This window comes from Meriones unguiculatus, chromosome 11 (genome assembly GCF_030254825.1).
Source record: "Meriones unguiculatus strain TT.TT164.6M chromosome 11, Bangor_MerUng_6.1, whole genome shotgun sequence".
Classification (NCBI taxonomy): domain Eukaryota; kingdom Metazoa; phylum Chordata; class Mammalia; order Rodentia; family Muridae; genus Meriones; species Meriones unguiculatus.
Window position 1 is genome coordinate 96,812,245 of NC_083359.1, and position 22,098 is coordinate 96,834,342.

At 45.2% G+C, this 22,098-nt stretch overlaps 2 protein-coding genes across 8 annotated transcripts in view; one reads left to right on the plus strand and one right to left on the minus strand.

Moving 5' to 3' along the window:
• The window catches only part of Sdccag8 (SHH signaling and ciliogenesis regulator SDCCAG8), a 202,421-nt gene extending 192,607 nt beyond the window's left edge, over positions 1-9,814 (plus strand). For all 3 annotated transcript variants that reach the window (XM_060364754.1, XM_060364755.1, XM_060364756.1), the window contains 2 exons: positions 1,144-1,270; positions 9,496-9,814. In XM_060364754.1, coding sequence (XP_060220737.1) covers positions 1,144-1,270; positions 9,496-9,525 — 157 coding nt within the window. In that variant the 3' untranslated portion in view covers positions 9,526-9,814. The remainder of the gene's footprint in view (positions 1-1,143; positions 1,271-9,495) is intronic.
• Positions 1-22,098, minus strand: part of Akt3 (AKT serine/threonine kinase 3) — a 239,096-nt gene that overhangs the window by 19,226 nt on the left and 197,772 nt on the right. The window contains exon 14 of one of the 5 annotated variants that reach the window (XM_060364760.1): positions 9,458-10,138. The exons of 3 other annotated variants lie outside the window; for them this stretch is intronic. In XM_060364760.1, coding sequence (XP_060220743.1) covers positions 10,101-10,138 — 38 coding nt within the window. In that variant the 3' untranslated portion in view covers positions 9,458-10,100. Of the gene's footprint in view, positions 1-9,457; positions 14,868-22,098 lie in introns of those variants that run through there. One more of the 5 variants, XM_060364759.1, reaches the window with a different exon arrangement.

Sequence of the window (22,098 nt, forward strand, 5' to 3'; positions counted from 1 at the left end):
AGTTTTGATTAACAAAATATACCAGCTCTTAGCAAGGCCTTGATGTGTGGCTCTGAATGCTCCCAACAGCTCTACCTGAAGGGAGGTGGCTGCAGGTCAGCAGCTGCATGCGGGCACCAGCAGGTACGGGAGCCAGGCATTTGAAATGCTTGTGGAGCTTGTGATCCCCCTACTGTGGCTAGGGGTGGTTCAGCGGTGCTGCACCGCACCTCTTTCCAGAGGAGCTCTGGGTGGCAGCTCCTCTCTAAATTTAACCCAAGCTGCCTTCCATGGCACATGTGCCGGCGACTGCACGGGCTGTCTGTGGACAGATGAGGATAATGGCTAGAGTGAATTAGCAAGTCTGCGGAGGACAGCAACAAATTTAGGATTTTTGAAGACATCTGGTCAGCAGCGCCGCAGCCTGTGACTGACAGGGATTAATAATGGAAAGCCCTGAGTTCAGTGTTTCCGGAGCCTCACATACCCACAGCCGGGGCTGCAATCTGCCCCAGCCGCTTCCATGTGGACAATGGAAGATTTGGCCCACTCATTCTTTTTTATCTGTTTGTGAGTATAAGACTCCAGTTTTTCTTCTATGCCCAACTTCCCTGCTCGTTTTCTAGTCAAGAACATGTTGGGGGGGGCTGCTGCTTCCCTTACCATTTGCTGGAAGGCAATCCTGCTTAACAAGTGGCTAGCCCACACTTGCCACCACCCTATGCCCTCTCAGGAGCTTCCCCCAACTCCACAGTTACGGTTCAGTCCTCACTGTCCCCCAGTGGTTCCTGTTTGAAGGCCTGTTCCAGACCCCTAAGCCTCAGGGAGGTGCGAGAACTTAAAAGGAGGCTCATGGGAAGAAGTTGGTTTGTTGGGGGGCGGGGGTCTCATCTCAAAAGTAGTCCTCCTTGACGTGAGGCCTTCCTTTAGGACATGTGCCTAAACAAAGGAAGCTGCATTGCCACAGACCCAAAGCGACACAACTAAGGAATCATGGACTGAAACTTCTAACACATAAGCCAAAAGAAGCTATTTCTCCCTCTCGAACGTTTTATCACAGCACTGGAACGTTAATACATAACTGATGCAGCTAACCCATCACTGTCCTCTGTGCTCTCCAAAGCAACCAGTTCTCAGAACCCATCTCCAACTCTTTTTCTGCAGACTCAGGCAGCTGGATAAGCATGGCCAGGCCACAGCACAGCAGCTGGTGCAGCTGCTCAACAAACAGAATCAGCTTCTCCTGCAGCGGCAGAACCTGTCAGAGGAAGTTGACTGGCTTCGAGCCCAGGTAGGGTGGGAAGACACGGGAGCAGCTGCAGTCCAGGTACCAAGTAGCCCCGCGCACAGTGGGAATGCACACAAGGACCCCCGTGAGCCAGGCTCAGGGCAGCCCCGGACCGTGTGTGCAGAGCCCACTGTAGCTCAAGGGTGGGGCAGCCCAGTGCAGCCTGGAAGCACACATGGCCCCTCTCTTTCCCCTTTTCTAGGCTGCACTGTCACATGCCCAAATCCCTGCTGATCACACAGGTCAGGTGTAGGTGGAGTCCTGTCTCAGGCATGTGTATCACCTAGACATACCAAAGGCAGCCACACCATGCAGGAACACTGGTGGGGAAGACGGAGAAAGCAGGGAGGAGTTGGGGGATGGCAGTGCTCAGGCCTAGCAAGTAGAAGAGGCAGCTGTGAACTGCCGCTTTGGCTTGGAGAACTTTAGCAGCAGAAGAGATGTTCCCACATGGGAAGGTCCCCAGTGGAGTCAGATGTCTTAACCAAATTCAGCAGTCTACTACCTAGAATATGAACGCACTCTGTCCAGATAAGCAATCCAGCAAGATTGATATTGGTGTCTTCATTTTGCAGATAGGGAAACTGAGGCTCAGACAAACATTCAGCTAGCAAATAGGGGTACAGCAAATGGAACCCAAGTATGACTCCAGAGCCCAAGCTGTCCCATTTAGGTTAGATAATGGCAGAAAAGAGCACAGGAGTTGGATGGGAGGCACAAATCCCTGTTCTTCTCAACATCAGAGAGGCTGTGGGGTTTTGCCCCATCAAGCAATTTGTGAAGATAAGGAGGTGGCTGTTGGACTTGTGGGTGGCCCATGCTTTTAACTAGGATGGCACCTGGGTGCTCGGTGAGGGCTCTAAGGGTCTCCACACAGCATGTGCTTGCAGTGGTTAGTGGGGAAGCATCTGGAAGTGAAAAGAATGAAAGACTACTTCTCAGTCTCCATTTAAGAGGAAATAATGACCCTGAGCTGACAGTCTTGACCTGCCATGGAACTTGGCCTGTAAGTTGCTTAGAGCTCACAGTTGCGAAGGAGCCAAACTGGACAGGGAGTGGAGGGCTCATGCAATAGTAGATGTATGTACTGGACAGCTAGAGTAGTACAGGCCAGCAGGGTGTGACTTTATGCTGACCCCAGGAATGTGTGTAAATACCCCCACACACCAACTCTGGTGACAGCTGACACTCCAAAGCATGACTGGAAGCAGGGCCCAGGAGCCTCCACTTACAAGCTGTTGGGCTCATTCCGAAAGACACAAGGAGCCTCTTAGTTGAGAGTTGTAGCTAGCAACAGCTCCATTTGAAGACCTTGGCCAGGTCATCCATGGCTCTTTTGTGCTTCTGTCCTCATCTGTACCATGGGATCCATGAACTGGGCATATTTGGGTAGCGGTGTGCTCATTAGGATCTCAGGGACTTAGGCTGAAGTAACCCATACTTAAGGTTAACCTCTCCCCTTCTTGAGAAGGCCCCATGGAGGAAGCAGTGACAGGACCATCATGACTGTGCCCAGTGCTGAGTCACCTCTCGGCTGAGGAGCGTGACTGTGGATCACCCAGGCCTATAGGCAGGTCTGAGGGAGATCTGAGTAATCGAAGTCCAAAGTCACCAAAACCACCTTTGATGACTGGGTTCCTGTGACATTCAATGGCCTGAAATCCATGGCATGAATGAGCCTGTCCGTGTTTATAACATGAATTCTGCCTTTGGCCTCATCGTCTGCCTTCTCTATGGCACACACAGATCGTAACATACAACAGACACGTTTAGAAGCTGCTTTCTGAGTTTTAAAAGCCTACAAATTGCCAAAATCATTGCAGGAGTTGCATAGAATATAGTTTAAAAAACATTCCAGGAAAAAGGTCTTTCTTCCTTTGCCAGTTGCAACAGAAATGACTTGTCTGTCCCTTGCTCTCTGATACTGGCCTGTCTGGATCATTTCTGAAGGGGCTTGTTATACTGAAATTCTATCCTGGCAGTTATTTTAAGATGACCAGGGCGAAAGAAGCTTGGCAGAGGTAATGTTGGCTCCCTGTTACAAATGCTGGGAGCAGTTAGAGAAGGTCTGTAAGCCCTGTGCTCAGTTCTAAACCCACAGTCTACTCTTTTGGCACAAGTACTGCATCGGGTCTTCCCATCCTGGTACTTGGTTGGTGGCTTTGGACCTCTCTGATGCATAAAACTGTAAAGTGAGTTCTTAAAGGAACCCTTGAAATAAGTAGGCCGATATTCTACTGACTGTATCTGGTTGGGGAAGCAGTTCCTGAGGGCTCTGGAGGGAATGGCCATGCCATGACCTGTCCCCAGCTGGACTGTTGGGCATCTGAGGCTTATTTGTGTCCGGTGTGGCTGAAGTCTTCCATTTTTCTCAGCCTGGATGAATTAAAGCATAATAGCTTAATTTTGCATGTCAGACAATGAAAATCTATCTGCTCAGTACCCAAAAGGGTATTTTCTGACCCAGACAGCTGCCTGGGAGCTTAGTCACGTCCTCAGATTGGCTCTATGTCCTAATCCCTGGCCTGTGCAGAGGAAGAATGGTGGGCTCCAACAGGAAATGCCTTGTTTCTAAGCCTTGATTATTCTAAATTGCTTCTGTTTAGATTTGAGTCACATGGAGGAAATCGGTCTTGGTCCTGTGTGCTATGTGCCAATGCCACTTCCGGCTGTAGAGCTTACGTAGCTGCTATGTGGCAGTAAAGTCACTGTCCAGGGTACAGGGTAATCGTACAGCTGGTCTGTAGTATGCTCCTAACTCAGGATTGACTGAAAATGGTGGCTTTCCTAACTCCCTGCCTCATACTGGGAGGAGCTTTTAGAAAAAGGCCTTCAGAAGGGCATCAAATGATTGCCTATGTGGACATGACCATTCTGGTGTGGTCTTACCCTGCAGTAGCCCCTGAGTTCTCTCACAGCCTGACTCTGATATAAGGCCTGCAACAGCCACCTGCTCTCTCTCCTTGGCAGACCTGCCTGGCTGGACAGGCCAGAGCTGCCACAGTGAGAGTGTGAAGGAAGCTTGTGGGTGAGGGCCATGGGTCCCAGGAGTACTAGGCAAGGCTTGACAGCTTGGAGCAGGGTCCAAGTCAGCAGCCCAAGCCCAAAGACTAACATCTGGCCAGGAAGGGTGGGACCAGCTGGTGAGGAAATCAGAGTCTGTTCTTGGGGAGAACGGGTCTGGGAAAGAGGGAAGAGAACAGAAATGGTCTGTCCCCCGGGAGAGCTGTTTGTTCCCTCAAGATGAGTGAGTTACTTCCTGGTAATGACTCTGGTTTCAGCTGCCTGGCACCCTCCAATAGTTGTCACCCTGAGCAGGCTGCCTGTTCTGTCCTCAGCCTTCAGTCTGGGGAGGGATTCCCTTTGAGTCCCTTCTTATGAATCACTCACAGTTTAGAAAACAGAGTTGGAAGCTGCCGTGTCAGTGGTTAATCAGTTGGCCCTATGACTTTTAAGCATTCTTGGCAGCGAATGCACTTTCTAATTTGATTTAAAGTTGTGCACGGATCCAGCAACCATATGCGATTATATTCAAGATCATCGACATTATCTCATTACATCAAAGGCCTCATTATTGAATAGAGTTTAAAACAAGCATGAGAGGCAGATTCTCGGGAGGGGAGGAGAGGCCTGCTTGTGACTAGAAGCAGATGCAGGTTTGTGGCTGGAGATGGGCAGCTCAAGTGAGGCTGTCCCAGACTCACTGGCTGCTGGGGAGCTGGTAGCCAAAGTGGGGATCCAGAGGTAGTCACTCTCATTTTGTCCTTCCTAGAGCCCAGGGGCTTTGCCTAGCTGACTTCAGGGCCCACACACAGTTAACTACCTGCAAGACAGATGGTGCCTTATGAATAGAACAGAAAATACACCAAATAAAATAATTTACAAAGCCTCCTCCTGAACCAGGATTTTTTGGAAAGAATTCTAAATAGATGAAAACAAACAATTTGATTTCAACCAAATTGTTGTTTTTTTGTTTTTATCCTGATTTTCACCCGAATTGTCAGTCTCAAAAATAAACACTGATACATTCCCAGAAAATATTTTTCAAATAAAAACTGACTCTGTTAAAGTTTGCCCTGATTCTTTCAAAACTGTGTACAAGACACTGTCAACCAAAGTGACTTGCATATTTCTTAAAATCAACTTGAACATATGCAGCTAAGATGTCATTAACTCCCTGCTGCTGGGTGTTTTTAGAGAATGACATAAGACCCCGGGCTGCATTTCTAACACAAGGGCCTAAACCCTGAAACACCACACAGCTAGCTTAGTTGTTCATCTAGGCTCTGTCACTAATACTGAAGAGCACACCAGGCTTCCTCTAGGAGGCCTGTTCTAACAACTCCCCCTTTCCAAGAATATGTACTTTCAGAATAGGAATAGTGGATGAAAGATGTTGAATTTTATATTGCTTCGGATGCATTTGCTCCTCCTCCTGCTTTCTGAGTTAGACGTTACATTTTGCAATATAAATTCACAATCAAGTTTTTAAAGGGAGCTAAATATTTTAATCCAATTAGACAAGTGAACAAAACACTGAATATTACATGCAGGGAAGATAAGTGGTTCTTGCCTTTAAAAGACTGTAATTTCGTCACATTGCAACCCCAAATGTCAATGTTGTCTTCATTTTTAACGCTTTCAAACACAAGGCAGCCAGAGGCTCCACTCTCTGCTGTTGGTGACACTGTCTGTCCTTTGGGAATTCTTAAAATTTATTTCCCATGGAAATGTTTCACATAAAACAGACAACTGCCCCTGTGCAGAGAAAGTGCCTGGGAACCAACTATGACACTTGACCCTGGGGTTCTGGTGAATGCACTCTTAGAAGACACCTTGCAGATGCTCCTGGAAGGATGTAGGTATCCCCGGCCTGCACAGAGCCACCTCCTACCACGTAGAAGTTCTGCCCTGTCTGGAGGCAGCCTCTCCATCCTTTCTGCCTTTTCTGTTCTGCCTTGCTCTGGCCTTTGCAGAGGCAGCAGAGCGGACCATCCATGGACAGGAACCACAGCCACCTCCACAAGCCCAGACAGGTGGCCAGCAAGGGGTCAGTGCTGCTCTATGGTGACTTGCCTTGGTTCACAGGGGACAGTGGTCAGACTCTTGGTTGTTCCTGGAAGAAGCTGCAGCCTGTGTTGAGGAGACTACCCTAGGGTATGGGGGCCACTGCTGAGTTTGGTAGACATTACCACTTGCTATGCTAGATGTCCTCCATTGCCATGACCCACTAAGGTCTGCAACGCATACAGGATGCTCTATTCTTCCTGTCTGGGTTGCCTTCTATCTTACCCTTTACAATGCTGTCATGCCAGCTGCTCAGCTCTTCATGGATGTGCCAAAGCAGGACTTGGGAATCATGGTAGGATCTGTACATGCCTAGGTTCAGATCTCAGCCCTGCACCTCAAGTACAGGGTAGGTCCCAACTGGAGCCCAGTCCAGGTGCCACTGTCAACTTCACAGCAGAATAATGGGGCCAATGGAGAGAGGTCATTTCATCTTCTCCCAGGCAGATGGAGGAATATTGCCCAAGGAAGGTGTGATGTGATGGGAAAGTGGAGTAGTTGAATATCCCATAGCACCGGAAGGGAAGGCAAGCCACAGAGAGAATCCTGGGGCCTGCGTGTACCACTGTCACCTCAGAACAAAGCTTAGATGGACCACTGAGAAAGTGCCCACCCTCTTAAAAGTAGAAGCCTACTGCTAGAGGCATAGAAACAAGGTGTTAGGGGACCTGGCCACAAGGGATAATATGCAGGGAGAAAGCCAGAAAGAATTTTGACTTGAAGGGCTTCAGGCTGAAAGGGCAGAGGCCTGAGGAACATTTAGGAGACTGTGGTGAGACCAGCCTGAGACACACAATGGGAAACCTTGCTTCAGTAAAAAGGAAAAGAAACAAATGAAAATGGCAGCCCACACTACAAAGCTAGAATCTAACCCAGCAGCAAAAAGGGACGGGGGCCCCTAAAGCACAGCCAACTGGGCAGCATTTTGGGCCACACCATGCAAATCACTTCTTAAACTCCAAGTGTAAAGGAAACTTCAGAAATAAATTAGCCATGAAACCCAAGGAGAAGGCTGTAGGAGGATTAAAAATGAAAACAAGCATGTGGGTGAGCAACACCAGGCTGTAGCCAATTAAGCAAAGTGGTAACTCCTCTATGCCCAGGGCAGGCACAGATCCAGAAGAGCCACACCAGGGAGCATAGTAACTGGGGAGAAGGCAGAATGGGGAGATGGTTGTCGAAAGCTCAAACTGTGCTTCCAAACTGAGAACCTTCTCTCTTAGACAGAGTCCACAGGGGCTGTGGAGTGGAGGACAGAAATACACATCAATAACACCCCAACACGTGACGGCAGATCAGCCAGATTATGACAGTAACTCACATTTTTTGTGTCTCTGGTAACTCTGTGGAAAGATCAGATAGCACTGAAAAATATCACTAGAGCAGATGGGTAGCAGTGACACACTCAAGTCAGGACTTAAACCATTTGCACCAGAGTACAAGACTTGAGAAGGCTGTGCAGTGGCAGTAAGGAAACAGCGTACCTACCCAAAGCAGACCCTAATACTTACTGGAAAGGGACAATCCTTTTGCTCCAGGAGCAAGTGATGTGTTCCTTCCTGGTTTGCCTCACACACTCTTATCAGGTGGTTGTCCCCAGTCAGAAGAACAGGGCAGGAGTGAGAAGACAGCACATTCCTAGATGACCTTGGAATCACAGCACTCAAAGCCTCACTGAGAAAGGCATTTTCCGGAGTTGGGTTAATAAAAACCCTGCTGCAAAGTTCTGTTCTCTGTCACAGATCTTCACCTATCTGCAATGGAGTGGAGATTTTCTGCCCAAGTTTATTCATTTGTCTTCTGAAATGTGTCTGACATGGTTTGTGCTGATCCTCGCCCAGTCACCCACTTTCTTACCTTAGAAGCCCTTGTATCTAGGGATCCAGGGTACCAGATAGCCTGTCCTGCCTGGCTATCCACAGAGCGCTGGAGAGGATATCCCAACTAGTCGCTTTCAGAACCAGTATCGGCTTGCTTAGTTGGCCGGTGTCAGCTCTAATGGAGACCCTGTGCCTGCTGGTTAAACTGATGGCAGGCTTTGGTGACTGGCAGATGTCAGACCCACTCTGGGGGAATCTGAGAACAAAGCTCCCTTGGGCTCTGAGAAGTCCCTCATCACTAACCTCATGCTGTCCTGACTTGCCTTTTGCCAGAGCCCTACCTATATTCCCCATGTGGAAATCATTCTGCTCACATAGCAGTTCAATAAAATTCACTACCATGCTACTCATACATGCTAACATGTACCTGAAATGCACACTTGACCTTAAAAAAAAAATTAAGTATTCCCAATATCTCACTCAGGCTCCCAACCAAGAAATCCCTACTAGGTAATCATGGCTTCTACCAGGCAGCCGAGTACCCCCTTGGATTCTAGCTCAAGTCACGAGGCTGGGTGAGCCCTGGCCCAGCGGAAACTGCAGTTCTGGGACTACAACAGACAGCCGCCCTCAGAATTGCACAGCACTGCAGCTGGTCGTCTTCCACTGAGGGCACTGCAGACCTGGAAGGACACCCTGACCTACTTGGTGGGGCGTGAACTTGTGTGCAAGGCCAGTGTACTTGGTGGGGCGTGAACCTGTGCGCAAGGCCAGTGGACTCACCAGGGAATGGTGTTCAACACGTTCCTAACCCTTGACTCTCCTCCACACCAACAAATGCAAAACCTTAGAAATGAGACCTCACTATCATGGATCCCGCCTCCCAGCATGCAGGGGAGCATCTCTGTGAAAATGTAAAACCACATCTATGTATGTTACAAGCCACTGCAGGTAACAGAGGCTCACTTGTGTTAGTGTGCACAATCCCCCCCCACACACACACACTTCTGTCCACCTTAATGTCACATCAGTTTACTAACATGTCACCTGTCCATAGGTAGAGTGTATACAGGCCTGGAATACAGGCTCCTTTCAGAAGGAAAGAAAGCATTAGAAGTACTTAGTCTGATACTTATACAAAAAAAGGGGTTTTGTTTGGTCTCTGGTGGCAGGAGCGAGGCACAGATTTTCAATGAGGTTGGCTACATATAATTTCCACATTTTTAGCAACAGAAACCTTTTCTCCAAAACTTCAGTAATAACAGCTGACCAAACCAGCAAATGAGAATACAAATACCCATGATCTATTTAAACTTACTTTTTATTATCATTTTTTTCCAGTTACCCAGCATGCCACAATCTGATTGCTGACCTGGATGAAACAGAGTGAAATAAATGATTTACAAAGAGATATTTACATTCATCTGATTTGTACTTAATGTGCCACAGTGCACTGAAACCCCCCAGGGAGACACCCCCTGGGACGGCGGGGGGCTGGTCCTCATGCCACGTCTGTCCCTGTCTACAGACAGGGGATGCCTCGGCATCAGCTGGCTAGGGCTAGTTGGAGTGTGTGCTCAGAACAGATTCAAGTCACTGACTTATATTTTCTCTACTCTACACTATGCACAGGGATTAATAAAATGATCTTTTGAAAGACTTGAGTTGTTCTGTTTCCTTTCGCTTTTGTAGCAGTGACAAACAAAACACACCAAAAGGCACATGTTTTAAGTCAGCCAAAGTGTACTGAAGACCAACTTTCCTCCTGCCATTTATTGTTCTTTTCCCTTGTGATATAACGATCATGTATACCTTTAGCTGGCATCCAGTATTTACCATTGAACTGTGTGCACTCAGGAAGCACTCTGCATTATTCTTTCCAGTCTCTGAACAACACAAAACAGCCCCCCCACACCAAAAAAAAAGGCATCTTTGGCTCGATGGTGTCAGATTTTTGTCTTCGATAGCGGTATTTGAGAGGAGCCTAAAAACAAATGTATGTGAAATTAGAAAATTTACTTAACAGTATATCAAATATCTGTACACAGATCATATTTTTAGTCTAAAATAGTATTCTACTATACAGTCAAGCCCTCAAATGCTTTAAAGGAATACAAATGGACACTGGAAGGTCTGGGGTGTAGCTCCTTGGTAGAGTACTTGCCCAGCATGTGTGAGGCCCTGGGTTCCTTCCCCAGCACCACAAAACGAAACAAAAAGTGAATGCTGAGATGGTGGTGGCGGTGTCTGAGGTGGGATGGAACACTAAGGGCAAGGCTGCATGTCGGACAACCCTAAGCTCCCGCCTTTCCCAGCCAGCAACCCAGCAGCCGAGGCTCTCAGCAGAGGCCTAGTGTGCACATGCTCTGCCTGCCCCTCACAATCATGCAGCGTAGGCCATGGAGGTGGTGTCATGACAGTGGACTGGCCATCCTCATCTCTGGGGCATGATGTCAAAGGTGCAAGCCTCGAACAGCAGAACTTTTGTTCTGAGTCAGAAGTTACTGGTTTCATCAAATGCACTAGACATAAAGCTGTCACATATTTTAACTGTCCTCAATTCTGTTTTATGTATACCATGAATAAATTATACAATATTCTAAAAATAGCACCTTTATAAAGAGTTGTAGAGGTCACTTTATTTCAGCCTCCTGGATCTGTCAACCCCAGTTGATTTTGAGGACAGCACATGTAAGAATGTCCCCAAATTTAGCTGTGAGAAATACACATGCATGCCAAACTGGTCCCAGAAGTCATGCCTCTCTCTGGTGAACTCACAAGAGCAAAGCCAAGTTCTACAATTGTAGCTTATGAGGTAAAATCAGAAATACACCCCATCCAAAACGATCCAATGTAATCCAGACATTCTAGCATTGATTACTCACATCTAAGTTATAAATTGCCATGAAGGGTTAAAGATACACTTGCAAGGAAGTGTGCAGAGCAGTATGTTATCAGGAAGACATTAGTGATAAGCTGCATTCCTTGAGATTTCTGAGCCCACATCATTTCTTACTAAGACCTTAGGATCTACAACCTATTCTGTCTCTGGCATCCTAGTAGCTGTGCCTTGAAACCTAGTGCTGGTAGCCAGTGACATGACTCCTAGCCCTTCACCAGTTTATACAAGTATGCTATTGGCCTTTTGCTCAAGTAAAAATAACCCCGTATGTGTTTTCTCTTAAGAGGCATTTACCTATTTTCCTGTCACACCTTCAGACAGTGTTGGTTAATACCAGCTGGGGCAATGATCACTTTTTTTTTCCAGAGAGGTACAAAATTTAGTTTTCTGAAATTACAGAGCCATATCCAACAACAACAAACGGAGAAGTAGCAGATTGACACAGGGCTTTATTTAAGCTGTCTGTAGAAGGAAGTAATGTGTGTCCCTATCAGATGCGTGTGAGATACCAAGGGTGTACAGTGTACAAAACCAGGCTTGTGGGGGGTTTCTGTACTTATTTCACACCCTGTGGGTCCTATACGTAAGGAAACAAACATCTGCAGTGTGGCCAGCAGTGACAGTAAAGACAGCATCTGGGTTCACAGCTGTGTCTGCTTCAAACCCTTAACCAGATGACCAGAACTAGAAAGTCAAAATATGTCATAGACTATGAATCTACAGGTGACTCGATGACCAATTCAGAGGTTTTCCTTTTATTTAAATAAATACTTTACATTACATGCTTGCCTGTAATGCACTACCAGGAGCAAGCAAAGGGAACTGTGATGTAGACAGTACAGACGGTAGCAGCAAAGTGTGTACACTGAGGTGTGGTGGAGACCCTGCAGTTAGTGAGGGAAAGAGAAGCATGTGGCCCTGTGAGAAGTCAGCTCTGAGAAGCTGTGGAGGTCAGGAGAGAAATGGAAACAATACTGGAATAATGCTATGTCATTAGTGAAGAAAGCAAAGCTGTGAGCAACACTGGCAGCAATCTGAGCAGAAGTGGCCAGTTTTGTCCAAGACAGCCTGCACGGTGACAAGAGGTCAAGCTGGAGCTGGTAGGAGCTGGAATCCCACAGCCAGAACTGCATCCGACATGATGATTCCAGGCTTCAGGCCATTTCAACTGCCAGAAGCCTAAGCTGTAAGCATAGGCAACCTAAGTTTTTAGAATCTCCTCCCCACACCTTTCTGTTCTACTTCTGCCATTTAACTGACATGTGGGTGCAAGGAATGAATTCTCAAAATCAAAGCCAAGAACACACCTTCTGTGACACTCAGGGTGCCAGGGACAGGATGAATAACCCCTTGAATGGCTGGGGACCAAGGGCCAGGTGTGAGGAGTGGCCAGCCCGAGGCATTGTCAGTGCCCCCTCATTAATCTTTACAAAGTATCCTTGGCCAAGGTCATGAAATCACCTTAAGACTTGGGAGGAGAGACAAAACAAAAGAAGCTGTGTGCTTAGTGTACAGTGTCTGCTCGCTCTGAGAGATGAATGCTCTGAACATGAGCCAGACTCAGCTTGCTTTTCTTCCTCTCACGTTTTTCTTACAGAATGGATGCACGGTAACTTAAAGGACATACCATCTACCTACTTTCTTGCCAACGTGAAACATTCAGTACAATTCTAAGTAGGAGAAAAGACTACAGATGTAAGAATGAATATCTGTTTACTTTAACTTCCTACTCCATTCTAAGGATAAACTCACCCAGGTACAAACATGAAAAATTAGGACAAAATCTATGTCTGAGTCCGTCTTAGCTGCCTTAGTAAAATGCCCTTTACACCCCAGCAGTCCCAGCGGCCAGCCACTGCCAGCAGCGGCTCTGCTTCCACAAGTCTGAGCCTAGAGGCCAAGACATCTGCATGAGAACATGACTTCCTACTCAAAAAAGACAATGCAGCAACACTACTATGTCACACTGTAGTCTTCCATTTGGGAGCTGTCAGTTAGTCACTAAAATACATTTCCATGATCACTCCTTGGAGCAGGTGCCCTCCTGCTTGCTGCAAGAAAGGCTTTGATCCTTGGACTTCATAGTCTGCTTTGGAAAATGTCAGCTCCTAGCACCAAAGGGTTTAATCTGAAGATCATCATTAATGAAGGAGAAAGATGAGGTTTGCATACATGTCCCCTCTTGGTGAGAAATGTTTGGGATTGGGAGACATGAGTATGTACAGAAAAAAGAAAAGCTAGAGGTGTTTTGTTTTGTTGTTTTCCCTGATGGCTTGATTCAGTAATGAATGTACCTTGATAAGAATAAACACACCAGCTTCTTGTCCCTTCCTACTGTGTGAATATTTGTGATGTGTTCATTTTGCCAAGTAAAGTTCATTTCTTCTAAGCATTTGGGTCTCAGCTTTCTGCATTACCTTCTGACAGGCCATACTCACACATCCGCTCACATGAGCAACCACCATCATCCATCTGCTCCACCAACCCCTTGGCAATGGGTAGTTGGGGATTTTCTCATTTCAGCACCAAGGGGTTAAATTACAGCATCTCTTCTCCCAAAGATTCTAACCAACAGATCTAATCCAAAGCCTTACCATTTTTACAAAGGAGAAAAAGTGCATGATTCTAATGGGTGTGTACATTCCTTGCACATGGGTCAAAAGAAACTGCAGTCAATGACCTGTGAGTTGGAGCTGCGTTTGCTAACATGACAATACAATTCTTATCACTAAAAAATAAATACTACTGTAATATAAACAAAATCATAAAGGACATTCAAAGTTTTAACATCTGAGAAAAAGCTAATTCATCTATAACTGAAAGAAAAAAAAACTTCAAAACTGATAAGGCAAACACCTGTTCACCTTGGTGTATAGATTTTGGCGACAGCAGGATCATTATACTGTCTACATTCTTCAGCCATCAGAGGTGATAAATATCAAGAAGGGTAAAAGGTTGCCAAGCCCAGGAGAAAATGCTCTCTGGTACAAAGTAGACCCTAAGGCCCTCTAGGTGACTCGGCACCTTCAGGACTTGGTAGAACAATGTCCATTTGCCCAAGACATCTGGGCATCCATGGGTGACACTGGGCTTCCTCCACAATATCCAGCAGGAATTAAAAAACACGTGTATCTCATCAGCCCTTCAATCCTCTCAATGCTTCCTAAGGCTTTCCAGCCAAATGTCAGTAATACATACTTTATGCACTGGTTACACATGCGTTGCTAAACTCTTACATACACACACCACCACCCTTCGACAACTGCTTGTTCAGAAATATAAACTAAATCTTCTTAGTCTAGTTAGTTCTTGATTTATCTCCTAGAAGGTTAAAAATGTACCTAGAATCAGTGTGTCTCATTTAGCCTTCACTGCTAGGGGAAAACCAAAACCAAAGGGTGACACTTGATGCACAAATGAACAATGGGCTCGTGGCTCCCAAAGATTGTAAAATGACTTCTGAAAGTTGCTCTAATAGTAAGACAGTAGCAGCAACAGCATGAGACCTTAGACTGAGATACAATTTCATGCAAAAACAAAAGCTGGAGTGTCTGTGTATATGTTCTCATGTGGGTGAGAGGTGGTAGGAGGTGAAGACCCTGGGCTGGTCAGGGATGTCAGAGGTGCCTCTGCTAACTGTAAGAGCGAGGGCTGGTGGAGAGGTCCAGGAATCATTCTCAGTGGCAAAATCTAAGATGACAGTGTAGAAACAGAACGAAAGAGACTTATTCTCGTCCACTTGCAGAGTAGGAAAACTGAGGGAAATGTGGCCGCCGCTCGTTGTCCATGCAGTCCATGCCATCTTCATCATCTGTGGGCAGCAAACAGCTTTTTGTCATTTATGTTTTGCAGTATTACTATGACCTGTACACTGAGAGACAATGAGTCTCATAAACTTCTCAATAAAATTTGGTTTTTAAAAGATTATGATTTCTATATGCACATGATCTACAAGGAAATAATACTCTAAAACCATCTCTAAGACATCAAACTTTCAAGATTGAATGCTTACAGGAAAAAATGTTATGGAAAAAAAAACAACAATCCAGAATTCCACTTTAAAGAATCTTCCATTTCAGAAAAGCATAAAGTTCTAAATTATATGTATTGAATTCTATAGGACCCAGGAGGTCTCCAAAGTGCCTGGAGTTTTTCTTCCTGATGACCTAGATATGACTGCAAACTAATCTTCTGCAGCAATGTCAGTCAATATCTGCCATCGACTAATTCACAATTTTCTTGTGGTAAAACTTTAAACTAGAATAAAGAGAACAAGATAAAATATAAGAAACAAAGGGCAGCAGCCTTCAAGTCCTGCCTCATCAGAAAACATGCAAGGATTTTCAAGATGTGGGGGCAAGGTGGCACGTGTGAACATGCCCTCTCTCATCTCATTGTCTTGTCTGGGAAGGGCCACAAAGGACCATGCCTCTTTCTCCCTAAGTTTTCTAATAATTGGAATCCACACACTCACAAATCTACACACTTAGGTACTAGAAGTCTCCATGTAAGTTACAAAATCCACTATATACAATCCTGTCATCAAGATGAACCAGTCAGTACAAAATTCAAAAAAAATTATTTGGTTTTATGTGTGTGTGTGTGTGTGTGAGAGAGAGAGAGAGAGAGAGAGAGAGAGAGAGAGAATTCATGTGAAACCCATGAATGCAAGAGCCCTCAGCATCTTGAGGAGGCCATACCTGCTGTGTGAAGCTTATACAGCACACTTACACACTTGATACAAACTCAAGTCATCTGGGAAGAGGAAGCCTCCACTGAGAAAAATGCCTTTCTCACACTGGTCTGTTGGCAAGTCTGCAGAGGTATTATTTTCTTGATGAATGGTGTAAAAAGGTTTGGCATACTCTGGATGATGTCACCCTTGGGCACATGGTCCTGGGTTATATAGAAAGGCAAGCTGAGCAAGCCATCGGGAGCTATCCATTAAGCATGCCCCTGCATAGGTTCCTGCCTCCAGCTTAAGGTTCCTGCCTTAAGCTCCTTTCCTGACGTACTCTGACGATAGACTGTAACCAAGAGCCTGTAAGCCAAATAAATTCTCTCCCAGTTGCATTTGCTTATGGCTTTTAAACATAGCAATATAAACAAATTAAAGCACTCTGGAACTGAAGTTACAGGTTGTGAGCGCCCGCAGTGTGGGGCTAGGAACTGAACCCAGGCCCTCTAAAAAAGCAGCAGGTGTTCTTAATTACTGAGACATCATCATCATCATCATCATCATCATCTCTCTCTCTCTCTCTCTCTCTCTCTCTCTCTCTCTCTGGGCTGACATTCATTTTTGTTTTCAAGAAAAATATTTCCATTTCCTCAAATACATTTAGAGGGATATTTCCATTCTTTATGTTTCCCAGCCTCCTCAGGTAGCACTGATTTCAAGAACACAGGCTACGCTACACCCCATAAAAGGCTTTGCCTTCATCTGAAAAATAAACCATTTTGTTCCTTTTTTTGTTTTTGGAAGACAAGTTTATTGCTATAAAGTGTAAATATGACTGGAACATATTCCAAAAATCTCAAAATGTACAGTTTTAAAGCCCAGCTGAGTTATCCCAGCTGCATCTCCGAAGAGCCCACCTCAACACAGCCATGTCTCATAAGAACTGCAAACCGTGCTGTAGCTCAACACTTTGAAGCATCTTCTCCCTGTAGCTAGGCTGATTAGGGTCTCTCCCCTAGCAGTTGGGTTTTTTGTTTTGTTTTTTAGTTTTCTTCTTTTTTATAAATTTATTTTTTATTAATTACAATTTATTCACTTTGTATCCCAGTTGTAGCCCCCTCCTTCATCCCCTCCCAATCCTACCCTCCCTCCATCATCTCCTCCCATGCCCCTCCCCCAGTCTACTGATAGGGGAGGTCCTCCTCCCCTTCCCTCTAACCCTAGCCTATCAGGTCTCATCAGGACTGGCTGCACTATCTTCCTCTGTGGTCTGGTAAGGCTGCACCCCCCTCAGGGGGAGGTGATCAAAGAGCAGGCCCCTGAATTCATGTCAGAGACAGTCCCTGTTCCCATTACTACGGAACCCATTTGGACACTGAACTGCCATGGGCTGCATCTGTACAGGGGTTCTAAGTTATCTCCATGCATAGTCCTTGTTTGGAGGATCAGTCTCAAAAAAGACCCCTGTGTATCCAGATTTTTTTTTTCTTTTTTTGCTCTCCTTATAGAGTTCCTCTCTCTTCCAGGTCTTTCTATCTCCCTCTTACCCCAGAAGCAGAAAGACAAACATGGTATATATTCACTTATTAGTGGATATTAGATATATAATATAGGATAAAATACTAAAATCTGTACACCTAAAGAAGCTAATCAAGAAGTGGGACCCTGGGTAAGAGGATCAATCCTCATTCAGAAAGGCAAACGGAATGGACATCAGAAGAGAGAGAAAACGGGAAACAGGACAGCAGCCTATCACAGCGGGCCTCCAAAGTACTCTACCCTGCAGGGTATCAAAGCAGAAGCTGAGACTCAGAGCCACACTTTGGGCATATTCTAGTCTTAATGTACCAGGGACCTCAGAAGTGAGACTAAACTGTCATTAACCTACATTTTTCAGCTCAAATGCACCAAAAGCAATTGCTACAGTAGAAACACTTCACACATACAGTTTGTACAGGATACTAAACAAACTCCCCTCTGCAAACAGACCATTGCCTTGTCAACAGCTGGACAGCAATCCTAGGTAGTGCTGAGGGAGACAGGAATCTGCCTCCTTAGAAAATATGGGTTCAGAATCAAGTCAATCACCTGAATCTCCTAGAATAAATTTTTTAGCTGTTTAAAAGCTGGGAGGGATTGGAAATACTGAGTCACACAGCATAAAATCTATATAGAAAAGTCAGTCAAAGCGGTAATGTTCCAAATCTGCCATGTGTCAGTCACCTCTCAAAAACAGTTCTCCCACTAAAAGCTTAGTTCTCCTAAGTGTTTCTGCACAGCAAACCTGTAGCAAACTGCAGATACTATGTGTGAAAAAGCTTTGTGCTTTTCACCCCAGAGAGACGATAGGGACCGTCCAGGCTCCTGGCTGTAACCAGATCTTGTCCTAGGCCAGGAAGGCTTTACATGACAGGTACTGGTCTTGCCTTGGAGAAAGAGGGTACACTGCTGGGTGTTGCCAGAGAATTAAGACAGCCTCCACTGTCTCGTCAGTCACACCACAGTTCTCAACAGGAATAAACCTGAATGTATAGCCTGGCTGTGAGCCACGCATCTTTCTTCAAAGCCACCCGCTCCAGCTCTTGTCTGGCCTCCACAGCTGATCACAGTGGAGCTAGTTCTGTGACCATGTCCAAGTGAGATGATAGGAGGGCAGCAGTTCCCTGGGCACTTGTGCTGCCCTGGTAGGGGGCTGCAATAAAAGGAACTGGGGGACATGGCGCCTAGTCAATATATGTGAACCTGTACCTATTCTGGAGAACCATACAGGTACAATGATAGCAATAAAGAATATAACTACATTTAAATTATCAACCCTACAGCTCTGTATCTGTGTCTGAATCTCTGCATCCACATGGCATCCTGCTTTTCTCAGAACATTTAACAAATGTAATTAGACAGTAGCAAAAGAGATCAGATTTGTCTCAAAGAAATTTTCCTTTTCTGTGAGAGGAAAGCATAGAACCACTGATGGATGTAATGAAAGACAACACATTTTAAAATCTGTTCAATTAATTAACACCAGTTAGGACAATCTGGCATATTGCTACAGCTGTTAGTAGAAAATGGAACATTTTGCTTTTTTCTTAACTGCTGATTTATTCTTGAAAAATAATTAAAAATTTTTGGTTTATAAAACCAAGGTGGCAAGTGGGAAGACAACTGCTAACAAATGGTATCCCATGGACTTTGGAACCAAATCTTGGTGTATAAGGTGAAACAATGGTTTCAAGTCTACCAGAAAAAAACTGCTCTCTGTATAATGGTGGTTTATTGCTTCTTTTCTCTTCCCACACGGGAAACCTGGAATCTGTGAGCTGTTAAAGTGAAAGCATTTCTCTTGGTCCTCAGAACCAAGAACTACACTGGATAGCCACCAGGACCCCTCCCCTGCAACAGAAGCTAGGACAGAGAGCGGTTGGCCATCTTTCCACTCACCTTTTCATCCTAGAGATCCTGAATGAAGAAAGAGCCCAAGTTCTAGTCTGTGGCATGTCTTGTCAGGCACAGGCCATATTGGTTGGGATCTTGTTACTGTATGTCTGGGACCCAGCAGCAGAGCAAGGTCATACCCTACTTCTGATGCCTGCAGAAGTTGGAATCCCACAGGCTATAACACCCACCTTGGAAATTATGCTAACCTAAGGCTTGCTGTATAGCTGCATCACTCTTCAAATGAACTTGTCATCCTTCACAGACACTGAGGCTTAAACACCCAGGCCCACTGGTGTTGATTAATGAAGGTAAGGAAAGGGTTAAAGTTAAATGCACACAAAGCGTCTTCTCATCAACATTTCAAAGGTTTTAGGGACTGAGAAACAAACATACAAATCCTCAACAGGACAGTTGCCGTATGTCTGAGGCCAGGAGTGCAAGTTAATCATCAAACAGTGGCTGACTATCCACAGAGTAGTTTTAACAGCACTTAACTTGGTTGAGATTCCGTAGAGTTTTAAACTGTTTTTGTTTTTGTCTTTCTAGTCTTACCTTTCTTTATGCTCCTTCCACTTAGTTAGGGACTTATTATATTGGACCCATCCCTCAGTTTTCATGTAAATTGTTAGTCAGGACACTCAAGCTTAGAGTCCTCTGCAGCCTTTTTCTAAGAGCTGGCTTGTCAATTAAAAACAAGGAAATCATGAAATTTGCAGGCAAATGGTGGGATCTAGAAAAGATCATCCTGAGTGAGGTATCACAGAAGCAGAAAGACACATATGGTATATACTCACTTATAAGCAGGTATTAGACATATAATATAGGATAAACATACTAAAATCTGGACACCTAAAGAAGCTTAAGTAAGGGGCTGGAGAGATGGCTCAGTGGTTAAGAGCACTGTCTGCTCTTCGAAAGGACCCGGGTTCAATTCCCAGCACCCACATGGCAGCACACAACTGTCTGTACCACCAATTCCAAGGGATCTGACACCTTCACATTAATGCACATAAAATAAAATTAAATTAAATAAATTAATTTAAAAAAAAGAAGCTAAGCAAGAAGGAAGACCTTGAGTAAGATGACAAATCCTCATACAGAAAGGCAAACAGGATGGACATCAGAAGAGTGAGAAAACAGGGAACAGGACAGGAGCCTACCACAGAGGGCCCCTGAAAGGCTCTACCATGCAGGGTATCAAAGCAGATCCTGAGACTTATAGCCAAACTTTGGGCAGAGTGCAGGAAATCTTATGAAAGAAAGGGGAGATAGAAAGACCTGGAGAGGACAGGAGCTCCACAAGGAGATCAACAGAACCAAAAAATCTGGGTCCAAGGGTCTTTTCTCAGACTGATACTCCAAACAAGGACCATTCATAGAGATGACCTAGAACCCCTGCACAGATGCAGCCCATGGCAGCTCAGTGTCCAAGTGGGTTCCCTAGTAATGGGAACAGGAGCTGTCTCTGACATGAACTCAGTGGCCTGCTCTTTGATCACCTCCCCGAGGGGGGAACAGTCTTAACAGGCCACAGAGGAAGACAATACAACCAGTCCTGATGAGACCTGATAGGCTAGGATCAGAGGGAAGGGGAGGAGGACCTCCCCTATCAGTGGACTTGAGGAGGGGCATGGGAGAAGAGGGAGGGAGGACAAGATTAGGAGGGGACATGGGAGGGGGTACAGCTGGGATACAAAATAAATAAATTGTAATTAATAATTTTTAAATAAAATAAAATCTAAAGTTCCTCTGTACATAAAAACAAACAAACAAACAAACAAAAAACAAAACAAAACATAAAGAGCTGGCTTGTCAGTCACACACCAGAGAAACCTGGGCTTTAGACATTATCCCAGAGTCTCTGTGCCTCCCTGTCAAGCAGATAGTTAAGGCTTCTTATCTCAGAATTAGGAAATGGCAGAGATGAGACAGGAAGCAGGCTCCCCACCTTGCAGTCTATGCTTACATATTTTCTATCCTCACAACCCTTCATTTCCAAGCCCTACTTATTTCTATTTTTTTTTCCAAAATTACATGTTCAGCTGTCTTAATCCTCAAATGCCAAAACTTTTGTTTAAAAAAATCAACTTGAAGAGGCTGAGACTGAGGACAGAGACAAGTCATGAGTCAAGCCGGCTTGAAGGCCCAGATGTATTATTTCTAGATTCAGGAGCTTGAGAAAGATCCTGTGAGGCCAGAACAGGCTAGACTAGCTAGATTCCCTCCAACGTACTTTGTAAAGGGCAGCAAAATCTTCTTATACCAAAGTAGACTGTGGATGCCAACTGGGAGGAAAGACAAACAAAGGAAGCCTGGGTAGCCAAAGGTAACTGCACTGTGCTAAGAGCAGGAACTCTTCCTGACCCTAACCCTCCCTGGCTCTGGTCACATTTTATGTTCACTTGTTTAATAAATACCTGTCAAATATCTATCTTGGGCCAGGCATCTATCTGGGGCTGGTGACAGTCATTAACTCATGAGATCCTTTCAGTAATATTACGTTACACTAACAAAAATAGAAAACAAGTTAATAAGAAAAATAGCATGTAAAGGCATCATCAGCACAGAATTGTCACAGTAGAATGAAGCTGGCTCATCCTACACTGTTCGTTGTACTAGGACATCAAAGGCGGCTCTCTGGGTGAGAACATGGATGCATCCTGAAAAGGGAAGCTACTGGAGAGCTACAGCCTGCGGAGTGATGGTCTGTATGCAACTAGCCTTAGATCCAAATGGCAGAGCCGAACAAGAACTCAGGGTAGGCACTTCTCTTGGTCTGTTCAGCCACTCATTGGTGTTTCCCAGTATTTTGAACAATCACATTGCTACATCCCATGCTGAGACCAGAGGCCAATAAATTCTACTCATAACCCTTAACTAACTGTCTGCAACTCCACAGGCTTTTGAATAGTCTCTAACTTCTTAGAGA